General features: G+C 40.5%; 1 protein-coding gene across 7 annotated transcripts in view; it reads left to right on the forward strand.

The window, feature by feature from the left end:
- Positions 1 to 11291, forward strand: part of TEAD1 (TEA domain transcription factor 1) — a 153230-nt gene extending 141939 nt beyond the window's left edge. For all 7 annotated transcript variants that reach the window (XM_068194665.1, XM_068194663.1, XM_068194667.1 and 4 more), the window contains 3 exons: positions 3567 to 3707; positions 4613 to 4765; positions 5419 to 11291. In XM_068194665.1, the coding sequence (XP_068050766.1) occupies positions 3567 to 3707; positions 4613 to 4765; positions 5419 to 5532 (408 nt within the window). In that variant the 3' untranslated portion in view covers positions 5533 to 11291. The remainder of the gene's footprint in view (positions 1 to 3566; positions 3708 to 4612; positions 4766 to 5418) is intronic.
- The last annotated feature ends 409 nt before the right edge of the window (positions 11292 to 11700 follow it).

Genomic DNA, 11700 nt, shown 5'->3' on the forward strand with positions numbered 1-11700 from the left:
GCAGGAGAACAGCTGAGCTGGGGACAGCACTCTAGTGGCTGGGCTGTTGTCACCTTTTTCACAAGATCATTGAAACAGGAAATTATAAGGAGAAGACTAATAAGATAAATTTCTGTATTTCAATTTTGTTGTTATTATATCTATGTAGTCCTACCTGCCGTGTAGCTCAGGCAGTGAACCTCACTAAGTAATGTTTGCCTTTGGACAGTACCAAGCCTACTCGAACCAGAACATCCCTGTCAGATACTCAGTTGGTTAAAAACGACCCCAAGGGGGTTTCTCCTCATCTGAGAATTATGCCAGCATTCCATGGCCATCAGGGTTACCAGCCCCTGCCTTGTTTCTCATTTTACTTTTGCTTAGCTTTAGCTTTCTGCCTTTTAATGCCCTTTTCTGCAAGATTTAATCTAGGAGAAGGCTCTTCCCCATGTAGCAACTTGTAGGCTATGACAAGGTTGTGGAAAAACTTCCCTTGGAAAAAGTAAGTAGATGGAGTTTCATTAGTCATTCACTACAAAGGATGTTTTCCAGACCTGAAATCATTCTTATAGCTCTTTGCTGAACACTTTCCAATTTTCCAACATCCTTCTAAAATGGGGACATGAGCCCTGGAATCAATGCTGTAGTAAGGAGCTAAAGCTGAATACCAGGGCATTCATTTTTAACACATCTCCTTATTCCCACATCTGCAACTCTCACAGCCACATGGGTACTCATAACCTTTTGGAGAAGGAAAAAAAAAACAGCAAAAAATTTATTTTAATTTCATCAGTTGGAAAAATACAATTTAGCTTTCAGATGTATATGTTTAGACAAATCCCTTGCTATTTAAGCTATAATAATATTCTTAAGTCCTTAAGAGAAAATTGTTATAGTACTAAAAGAGGCTTTGGTGAAGCCTTCATTTAAGAGCATTTGCTTGCCAACTCCTATGATTTTTTAATGCTGGTGTTAGATTTTTTTTTAAGAGTCTTCAGCTCTCAGCAATTAGTTGAATATGAAAACTGTTTACAAAGAGAATTCTGTCCTTCCTTGAAAACACCTTTACTGTGTGCTAGACTCAAAAAAAAATCGAAGAGCAAACAAGTAAATAAAGATAATTCTCATCTGTATGATCATCATGGGACTTTTGCAACCATGTTGTGATTGCATAAGAGTAAATCATGACAACTGAGTGATAGTTTCAAGTGTTCCTCACTGAAACATCAGGCCCCAGCCTGGATGTGTTGTGTACACAGAACTCCCGGCAATTTCAGCAAGGGCTGGAAGAGCTGTGGGAGTGAACAACAGGGTGACAGATGGCTGCATGTGTTACTTTTCCAGGTTAAATGTCAGCATGTAAATAGAACAATTAAGTATTTTTTCCAGCGAGCTTCAAAATCAGAAGGCAAGCAGATAAAAAGTTATCCTTTTTCAACTCTCCAAACATTTGCTACTGCAGCTCAAAATGCCAGGTCTGTGCAGTTAATTTTTGGCAAAGTGAAATTGTGAGGGGTGGTTTAGTTATGATTTCTAAAATATTTTGCTCAGATCTGAAAGGAAAGAAAATGCTTTGCTAGTAAAACTGCAATTGTGGTAGCAGCAGGAATAATTGCATTTTAAGAGATTACTTCTATTATTATTATTATCATTAATTGCAGCAGTGCAATTGTTTTAGGAGAAATCCCTCTCATTCAGGAATTCCAGCAGAGCAGCGGTGGCGTGGCCGGTGGCTGCTGCAGTTCTCCATGCTTAGATGTTTGCCGTGCTTTGATTGCAGGCCAGCTGTGATGGCAAATTGCTTATTTGCTATCAGCTCTGACCAATTCCTCACAGCTGCCTGTGACAGCCCTGCTTTGGATGCACATTAAACATTAACTGCTGACCTGGTGCAGGGCAGGTGCAAGAAACAAGGTGGAGCAGCGATAGGATTTCTTCCTCTTATGCAAAATACGTGACTGTGGGGCTGTTTGTGTCACTGTGTGCAAACCTCAGGAGGCTGCTCCACTGATTAATTTACAAAGCCAGCCCCAAGTAATCTTAGACTTTAGTGTCTTCTCTAGCTCAGTGTGTGCTGTTATCAGAATATTGCCTCACAAGGCCGTACCACAAATAACGATTGCAGACACTAAGGAGGATTAATGAGTTTCTGCCAAGTTAAAAATTAAGTAGCAGTTACAAATGACCTGAACTGTGGTGAGTGCTCCACATTAGAATCACAGAATGGTTTGGTCATAAGGAACCTTAGAGATCACCTAAATCCAACACCTTCCACTAGACCTGGTTGCTCAAAGCCCCCATTCACTCTGTCCTTGAACACTTCCAGGGATGGGGCATAGGTAAGCATACCTGTAAATAAGGTTTTTAAAAAGTCTGAGGGTAAACATGAAGATACCTGCCAAGTATTTTGTATTCCATTTCTATATTAGGCATAGAACCAAGCAGAGCTAGACTTGCAAGTGAAGCAGCTGCAGAAGTGCATTTCCCTGCTGAAATGCTCACCTCGGCGTAACTTTCAAGTTCAGGTGATTCTTTGCTGTCATGCTGCAGTAGCTGATCAGCTATTTCCACATAAAAGGAAAACCCCGCCCACTCTCTCCTTGGGCATCAAAGATGTCAGTAGAGCTAATGCCTGAATCAACAAATCCAGCTGTGCATATCCCTAGAGTCTGCCTGTATCCATATCAGCATGCTTTTAAGTGGAGGGCTTTTGAAATGAGCAGAAACGGGTCCATGATGTCAAAGAGCAGAGTGGCAGAACAGCTCCAGCGCTGCTGTGGGCCCGGGGAGGGCGGATTCAGCAGGTGACCTGTGTGGTTGCTTTGTAGCCAAATTAATCCTGCTGTGCACAGGGCTTGGATAATGAATAATTGAAGGTAGAGCTGCTCCTCACTTGATGCTGCGAGTCTTGGTCTCTGATGCTACCTATCAAAGGCAGCTGGATGGTTACTGAGCCTGCAGGGAAATGCTGGGAGCCAGCAGATCTTTCCAGCAGTGTTTGCTGGTGCTGGGCACGGCTCTGTGCACACGGGAAGCCTGGGGCTTGTGTCAGACTGCTCCGTGGAGTCCAGTGTTCTGCTGAATCAACGCCATATGGCCTGGCAGAGCCTTATCAGACAGCGATCCTGTGTTGCCCAGCTGTCTCCCTCTGCCATGAGGATTTCATTCCTTTAAGACAAGAAAAAGAGAAAGCAAGCTGTGGCCTCTCTGGAGTGGGGTGGCTCGGCTGAATTTGAATCTGAAGGCAGGTTCACTTCAGAGGGGCTGGCTCTGGAGCCAGGCTCCTCACAGGTGATCATTCCTTTGCTCCGAGGATTTCATCAGTTATCTGCCAGACAAGAACGTCACCTGTAGCCCACGGAAGTACTGGGACATATTTTATTGTCTAAAATTTGAATAAATTGCTGATTACCTCAGGTTTTTCCTGCAACAGTTAGGCAGCTAGTTCCCTGATGGACTTTTTCCACTGTCACTGTCATCACCATTAAGCTCCCCCCATTATTTCTGAAAAGAATAGTGAGCTAGTGACAGCTTATGCTATTCACAATGTCAAATAACAAATCAAATCTTCACCTTTTTCCCCACAGGCTGACTTAAACTGCAACATCCAAGATGATACAGGAGCGTTTTATGGAGTCACCAGTCAGTATGAGAGCTCGGAAAACATGACAATCACCTGTTCCACCAAAGTCTGCTCATTTGGAAAGCAAGTCGTAGAAAAAGTAGAGGTGGGTATTGTGATGGGATATGTGCCTTTAGTCATTTCTTACCTTTCCTATGCACAGACCTGTGGTGTGTGGTCAGGCCTGTGGTTGGTTTGCTGCACAGTGATATTGCAGCTGGAGACTAAGCCCCAGACCCACATCTGTCATGTACAAAACAGTTTTTGGGGAAGAATTTTAGCTTAAAGCTGAAGGTTGAGACTTTACAGATGTCCTGGTCACTGTTTATGTCCTTCTTAAACTAATTATGTTTTCTGACCATAACAAAAAAAAGGTTGTAATAATTTCCATTCTTCCAAACCTAGAGAAAACCAAAAATCCTGAGAAACCACCATCTGAGCGATTGGTAGCTGGACAGCAGAAGTCCAAGAGTCACAGCCTTACCCTCCCTCAGCAATCTAAGTCAGTCTGGTTTTCTTCCAGCTGTAGTCCTACATCTTTCTGTAGCTCATAAATTGCCTATTAAGTCATGCAATACTATATCTATGTTTGTATGTGCACACTTAAATGTAAATATATAAGCTTATCTTTGCTGCTCCCTTTGCAGACAGGTGCCTCAAAACTCCTGTAAAATCATCTTATCACAGTTTTTGGCTTAATTAATTTCTACTCAGTCTGGGATTTTATAATCCTCATCTATTCAGTTTGCTAATTTGCAGGTTAGAGAACAAGTAGTGATTTTATAATTTTTGATAATTAAGATCCCTTGCATTTTTAGCAAGGCGTAGCATAGGCAAGGCAAGGAGTCAGCGAGGAGGTGCATGTATGTGTGTCTGAGCCACTTGCTCTTTTTCCTGTCTACACCAAAAAAAAAAAAAAAAGAGAGAAAAACAGATTTACCAACCACTACCAACCACTTTTTTTTCTGTCTCTGAATTATCACATTCTAAATGGTTTTTATTTTTTTTTAGACTGAATATGCAAGGTTTGAGAATGGCCGGTTTGTGTACAGGATAAACCGCTCTCCGATGTGTGAATACATGATCAACTTCATACACAAGCTGAAGCATTTACCAGAGAAATACATGATGAACAGTGTCTTGGAAAACTTCACAATTTTATTGGTATGAACTGTCTTTTTTTAATTTTCCACTTCTTAGATACTCTCAGGCTTTGTATGGCTTGCTCAGCTTGTAATGTTGGGAACCAGTTTCCAAGTCCCTTAGTCATTGTTGCTTACCAAACAAACCATCCCACTGACTTCAGAATAATTCTCCTGGAACTGGGCGCTATAGACGCTCAGGATGAAAAGGCTCAGCTGGCTGGGAGTGTGAACAAACATCTTTGTTATTTTCCACAAATTTCAGCTTACTTCTCCATTTTTTCCATTCAAGTCTGGGGTTTGTAGACAGCCTGAGGCAGTAATTTTGAACCATTGCGTTCGTCTGGTGTGTCCTTACTGGGGCTAGGTTACAGTGCTGCAGATGTTAGTGGCATTAATTAGTTCTTGGGCACGGAAAACAGGCAGCAAACACCCAACAGGTGACCTAAAGCACAGAGAATGGGCCACGTGGTGGCCTTTGAGCCAGTTTCATCCGGTGACCCAGCTTGCTTTCCCTGTTGCTCCGTGGCGTCACCTCAGCCAAGCTCTCAGAGCCATGTGCCGCTGCTGCCGGGCGATTCGGGCAGGACCGAGGTGACACGGGTCACCTCTTGTTTCAGCCCTGCTGTTTCCAGGTGTGTGATGTTGTGTCTGCCTCTTCCTTTCCCCACACAGGTGGTAACAAACAGGGATACACAAGAAACCCTGCTCTGCATGGCTTGTGTATTCGAAGTGTCGAACAGCGAACATGGAGCACAGCATCACATCTACAGGCTTGTAAAGGACTGAGCAGTTATTTATATATACACTTCATTTCACTTCTTTATCAAAACACAGACTGTAAACCTCAACACTAAGTGGCAGTGCCTCTGGCCCAACTTTCACCCACATTTTTCTAAATCCTGTTTTAGTGAAGTCATTTTTAATGTGTTCATATATAATTGTAGCTGTGAAATTCTGGTACAGTTGTAAAAATTATTTCTAAAACTAAGTGTTCTTCAAATTTGTAAACCACAGTTCTTTGGGAAGACTGTATTTAAGAACCTAATGCCTCTGTCTGTGGAGGCCTATTTTTAATTCTGATAAAAAAATGTATGACAGAGCATTTGCCATGGGGAAAAACTGACAGCATTTATAAGAATTTATTTTGGGTTTTTTTTCCAACATGAAATACTTGTTTTACAATGCAAGTGAAATTGAAACGAATCTTTAGCTATAACTGTAAATGAGTACGCAAAGTGAATAATCTTTATAGAATTATCTTTGTAACTAATTAGGGTGGAAGATATGGACGAATGTAATTCACTAAATTATTTTTTAAAATGAAACATTTTTCTGTTTGAAACCAAATGAAAAATATAGCCTTAAGAAATGCCTGATAGAAACAGACAGGTCCTAAAATTAGGCAAATTTTGTATTTTTTTCTCAATGCTAAAACTAATCTTCTAATCCATTAAACTTTCAAACAGGTATTGCAGAGAAAGAAAACATCACCCCTTACCCCTAACATATCTAGTGTATTTTAAAAGAGTATAAAGTTGTATTGTACTAATATGAAAATTTGATTATTTAATGAAAAAGATGGCTCATTTTGCAATAAGTAGGTAAATACTGAAGATTTAGACTTGCATTATATGTAGTCTTGTGTGTGAGGTTATATTTTTTATGGACAACTATGTTTTCTAATAAGTTGAGCAAAAAACTTGCAACTCTGAAGTCAAGAGATGAACGGAAACAACTGACATTGCGACAGCATCGAGTCATTCGCAAACAGAGAGCAAAACACTGATGTGTTTGAAAGAAGAGTGTGTACATCTCTGAAAGGATCAGCAGCTTTAATATCTGTGAGACGCTAGAAAATCACAACCAACATCAGGCAAAGAAGATTAGAAAGTGGAGAATTTTATTTTTTCCCTCCTTTTCCTCTTAATCATGGTGCTTTTACACCTCTCCCAGTTGTCTCTCCAGGTCTGACAAAGACCTTATCTGAAACAAACACACACCTACCACGTGGGGTCTGCTGTCCTCTTGGAAAGTGTTCATCCAAGCGGTAGTGTTCATCCTTCTGATAAATTCAGGGAAGACTCCAGGAAGTGAAGCACAGCTGGAGATATTTTAATACTGTAAGGCTTCGCACCACGGCCACGGGTGTGAGCGGTTGACGGGGTCTGCACACGTGAGAGCAGCAGTCTCACCCCTCCTGCTCAGGACTGAGGGTGTTGCTCAGCTCCTCTCCTCCTGCCGCCCCTCGTTGCCCAAGCAGAAGTTGTTTGGGCAGGTGCTGGGCCAGCAGAGTCTTCTCAGGCAAAACATTTGTCTGAAAGGTTGAGGGCCGCCTGACCGAGCACATGCCGCCTTAGGGATCGGTGATGAGTTACCAGCAAAGAGGGCTCTTGGAGAGTCTTTTGCAGTCCTGACTCAAAGGTGCCGTTTAGCAGGCCCCTCCTCCTGCCCCTTACGATTCGTGCCTGTAACCAGCACAGCTCCCATGCACAGTGTAAGCGTCAAATTTACTCCCAGGCCCAGCGCTCTAGTCTTCAAGCAAGGAACTCTAATCCTTTTCTTTAAATTATATTCCTGCATAGTCCTTTCTGTTAGAATCTCCCACTGTTGAAATGTCTGGACTAGACTTAGAGCCTAGGCAGGGTTGTGGGTCAGACCAGGACCATCCCTAACCATGGTGAGGTTTCAGGGTTCGAGGAGGATGCAAACATCACCAAGGGGAAGGGAGACTGCTTTAATCCCGCAGCCTGATCTGACTGCATGAGGTGGATGGTTTGGATGGTTGCTGTGATGTCTAGCTGTTACCTGCTTGTGGATATTAGGGCTGATGATCTTTCAGTTGATACTCTGCGAAGTGAACAGAGAAACATGTCCATGGCAAGGTCTCTTTTAGCGCTCATTTTTAACACTAACAATCACATCAGGAAAAGCACTGCATTGTAACAGCCTAACGGTAGCCCTTTATTCTAAGCACTTGGTGTTACAAGTCAAAAACTACTTTTTGGTTTTTGTTCTAAAGTTGTCTTTTATTTAGGGTTTGAATTGTGGGTTTGGTGATTTTTTTTTTAATAACAAGCAAACTCTTTAAGGCATATAAAGTATGTAAGTCAATTTGCAAAACCAGGTACAGTTTTTGGTTGTGGTTTTTTTTTTTTTTTTGGTTTTTTGTTTTTAGTAGGATCTGGCACACTACATATGCCATAACTGTAGGGTATAAACAGTCACAATGTTTATTGGTGTTCACATATGTAATGTTAGGGAAACTACTTCCATCGTCTTTTCTTTACAATTCTGTAAATGATCCATACCCTGTATATGTTAATTCTAAAAAGCCTTAATCCTTCAACTGTTGAGTGTGGGGTGTGTAGTCCAACAGGCTGCCTGTAAACTGTGAGCTCTTTTGTAAGCTGGAAGTACTTATCTTGTTACTGTTACTTTTTTGTAGGAACCTTTTAATTGAGAGCTGCCAAAGCATTACAATATGCAGTGCCTTAGCATTATATTAGAAGTACCTTTTAGCCTCTTAAGATTAAATTTTATACATTGTTTTCTTAATTGGTTCCATTTTTAAAATATCCGTATTTTTCCCTGCAGAAACGCTCTCTGACTGCTTGGTCTAAACCAGCTGTCTGTACAAGTCAGTCCCATTGCAGTGAGATGCCTATACCAAAAGGAAAGGTTACAGATCCCTAGTTCTCCGTGAAAAGTGAATTGTATTAATGAATGCTGCCTTTTTAAATTTCATGACCAAATAATTAATTGTGACTCTTCTGCACTCTAGCATGAAAGTGCCTTTGGTTTGAAATTCCAGCTTAGAAAAGTGCTGCCATAATAATGACAATTTGTAGAGAGACCAAAAATATTTAGTTATCACCGTAATGCCTTTGGTTTATTGGAATAAGTTGAATCTACAGGCCTCCATTCACAAAAGAGCACCATTCTTAGCAAAGGGATTTTGCTAATGATCAGCCTGCTGAAGAAAAATCTACTGTTTGCCATTTCTGACAGCATTGCAAACCATCAACTGATTCGTCTATGATATAAAAATGAAAATATTCCCATTTATATTCTCTTCATCCAGTCATGCATCTGCATAATGAGAGATCCATATCCTACAGAATTTCAGTGGACAAGCATGGCTTCATCAATCTCCTCTAATAATATTTTGGTATCTGTGGAGATTCTTTGCTTAGACAGAAGATTTTGTTTACAAAGTTGTGCATGCTGAAGGTCAGATGCGTAGAACAAGAGGAGCTTGGAGAACTGAGCATAGTGAGGGTAAATGCAATCGTGTGGGTTTAAGCATTGAAGTGTTGAGTGTGAGCATTGTGGATGAAGGTGCTGCTGGGGAAACTCTGGCCAGCACAACTCAAAACACAGGGTTGTTTTGTTTTCCTCCCAGTTGATGTCTTGGGGAAAAAAAAAAAAAAAAAACAAAACTAGCTCCTCTTAATAATGTGTCTGTTTTTGATACCTTCTGTGAACGGGGGCCATACTCTCCACCACAAGTGAAATCAATGGGAAGAGGAGCAACATTTTAGAAAGAACAAATATCAGCGAAACCAAAAGCTGTCAGAGGGATTATATAGTTGTGAATACAATGTTAACTTGATTTTTAAAGTATTTGTTGAAAACTAAGAGTAACTTTTTATATAGAGAAATATTGTGACACTGTGTGGTAAATATTGTGATAATTCAAACTCCCTTGCTCTAAAATATTATTTTTGTTATTCCTTCAAGGTCTAAATCTCACTTACCTCTATAAGACAAGTAATCCTGTTGAACTCGATGAGACTGAGGTAGGGCAAAGACACTTTTGGCCCACAAGCAGAAGATACTTTTTCAGTTAATGCCAAACGTTTTGGCTGCACTAGTCAATGTTTGTGACAAGCTATACCTCTGTCTCATTCAAACAAGCATAATGGTACCATTTGGGGCTGTTAAAAATTACTACTAACAAATGTAGTTTTACTTACTTGAATTCCAAACTGATTTTGTTTAGGTACTGCACCACTATTTTGAAGGAATCGCAGATCCAATGCCTGTTTCTCTCTTTCCCTCTCCACCACAGCTACAGCTCAGCTTGGCAGTGGCTTGTCCCACGGGGCCCCCAGGGGATGGGCTATTGGGAATAATGAAGGGTGTACATTAATGTTGAATGTAAGTAACTGGCCAGTCCAAGGCAGATACGACATTTGATGTGCTAATCCATATCTATTTATTTTTCCACTGCGAGTCCCGGGGCGTGCCTGCCGCCTGAAGCAGTGCCCCTGGGAGTTTCCTGGAGCCCTCAGTCAGTCACACTGAGAGCCCTGTTGTTGTCCCCCCTTTCCTTTTCCCATGAGGATACATGTGCCCGGGCACAGGCAGATGTGAGGAGTAGAGCCCGGCTTTGTCCTTTGCTCAGGATGATCTCCTTTCCCCCTCTTATCTTTCATAGCCAGATGTTTAGCCCCCCAAGAAAGATTGAGGCTGGATAAGTCAAACTACAAGAAACAGTCTGGACATCTTCATCTTTTAATTTTTCAGGTCATTCTTGCTGAGATCATGTAATTAGTTTTAGTGTGTAAATTAAATCTTAAATGCACTCAGTTGACTAAAAGGAGATGGATCCCTGTTACCTCCTTACAGAGTATGTGTTTTTGTTTTTGTTTTGTTTTGTTTTATGGGCCTCTGATTCAGGCTCATGACTGCAGACAAAAAATACAATATGTGCCTGAAAAAAAAAAAAAGACAAAAGAATTTTATAACATTGAAAACCTGAATAGCCTTTAATTCTTCAGTACATTTTATGTAAAACAGGTTGGGTTTTTGTTTTGTTTTGGGGTTTTTTTGCCATGTGCATTTGTTCACATTTGTAAATGACTTAATGGAATTCTCACTTTATGTTTATTTGTGTAATGTGTATAAAATGGGTTTGTGACTTAAGCATATTCATATATGGTCAGTGGTTACTTTAATATTGTACTGCTGCTGGTAACTTTTGATGTAGAACTTGCCTTTTGATGATAAAGTACCTCTAGGTTAGACAGTGAGGGAAGGCTCTTGGAAAAAAACTGAATGTTCTCCAATGTTTTCTTAACATATTTGCAGAAGCTTTCAAAAGGAGTTTCAGTCAAACCTCTTGGCAGTACAGTATTCTTGTATTTGTTATTGTCTGTGTGTAGGTACTGGTACCTTTTTTTTTTGTTTAAAATGTTTTAAGTGTTGGCTTTAAAGTGAATTTATCTTTAGTATGATAGTAATATGAAAATTATAGGTTTTGTGTGCAGAGAATTTTTTTATAAAGTGCTTTGTAAAAAAAAAAAAAATGTATTCTAGCTTTCGCGGTACATATGTGTGATAACTTTAATATCCATGACAGTTAAGTGCAATTATTTCATCACTCTAAAAATGCTATTTTTGTGTCGGTTACTGCAGGTGTTTTCATGTCTTTGCAAAGTGACACATTTTGATGCCTTCTTGATAAAGTGGTAGAATTTTTGTAGCTTTCTAGAAACTTTGTATTCATACAGTATCAATTGAAAATAAAGAAAATGAAAGTGTTTTGTGCATTTGTTGTAATCTCTTACCTCAATCTCTTTTTAATGTTGGATGTAGCTTTCAAAACCCTTTTCCAAAATAGCACAAGGCTGGACTTGCAGAAATGCCTGTGTACCTTCCTCAAGGTGCAAGGGAGATCCAGCAGGATCTACAGAAGCCTGGAGGGCTGGCACTCGAGGCTGGCACATCTGGAAGCTGCCTTCAATGAAGAGTCCATCATCCTAATTCTTGCCTATGTGTCTTCCTAAAGAAATGGTGGTAGATTTTTGTGAAACACCATTTAAACCACACCATTACAGAGGGAAAAGCCACCCATCTCTCTAAACTCCAGAAGCAGGAGGTACCTGTTCAAAATGTTTCAGAATAAATGGTACAAGTACATCATTAACTGAGCAACTAGAACTGACTGAG

This window comes from Anomalospiza imberbis, chromosome 6 (genome assembly GCF_031753505.1).
Source record: "Anomalospiza imberbis isolate Cuckoo-Finch-1a 21T00152 chromosome 6, ASM3175350v1, whole genome shotgun sequence".
Classification (NCBI taxonomy): Eukaryota; Metazoa; Chordata; class Aves; order Passeriformes; family Viduidae; genus Anomalospiza; species Anomalospiza imberbis.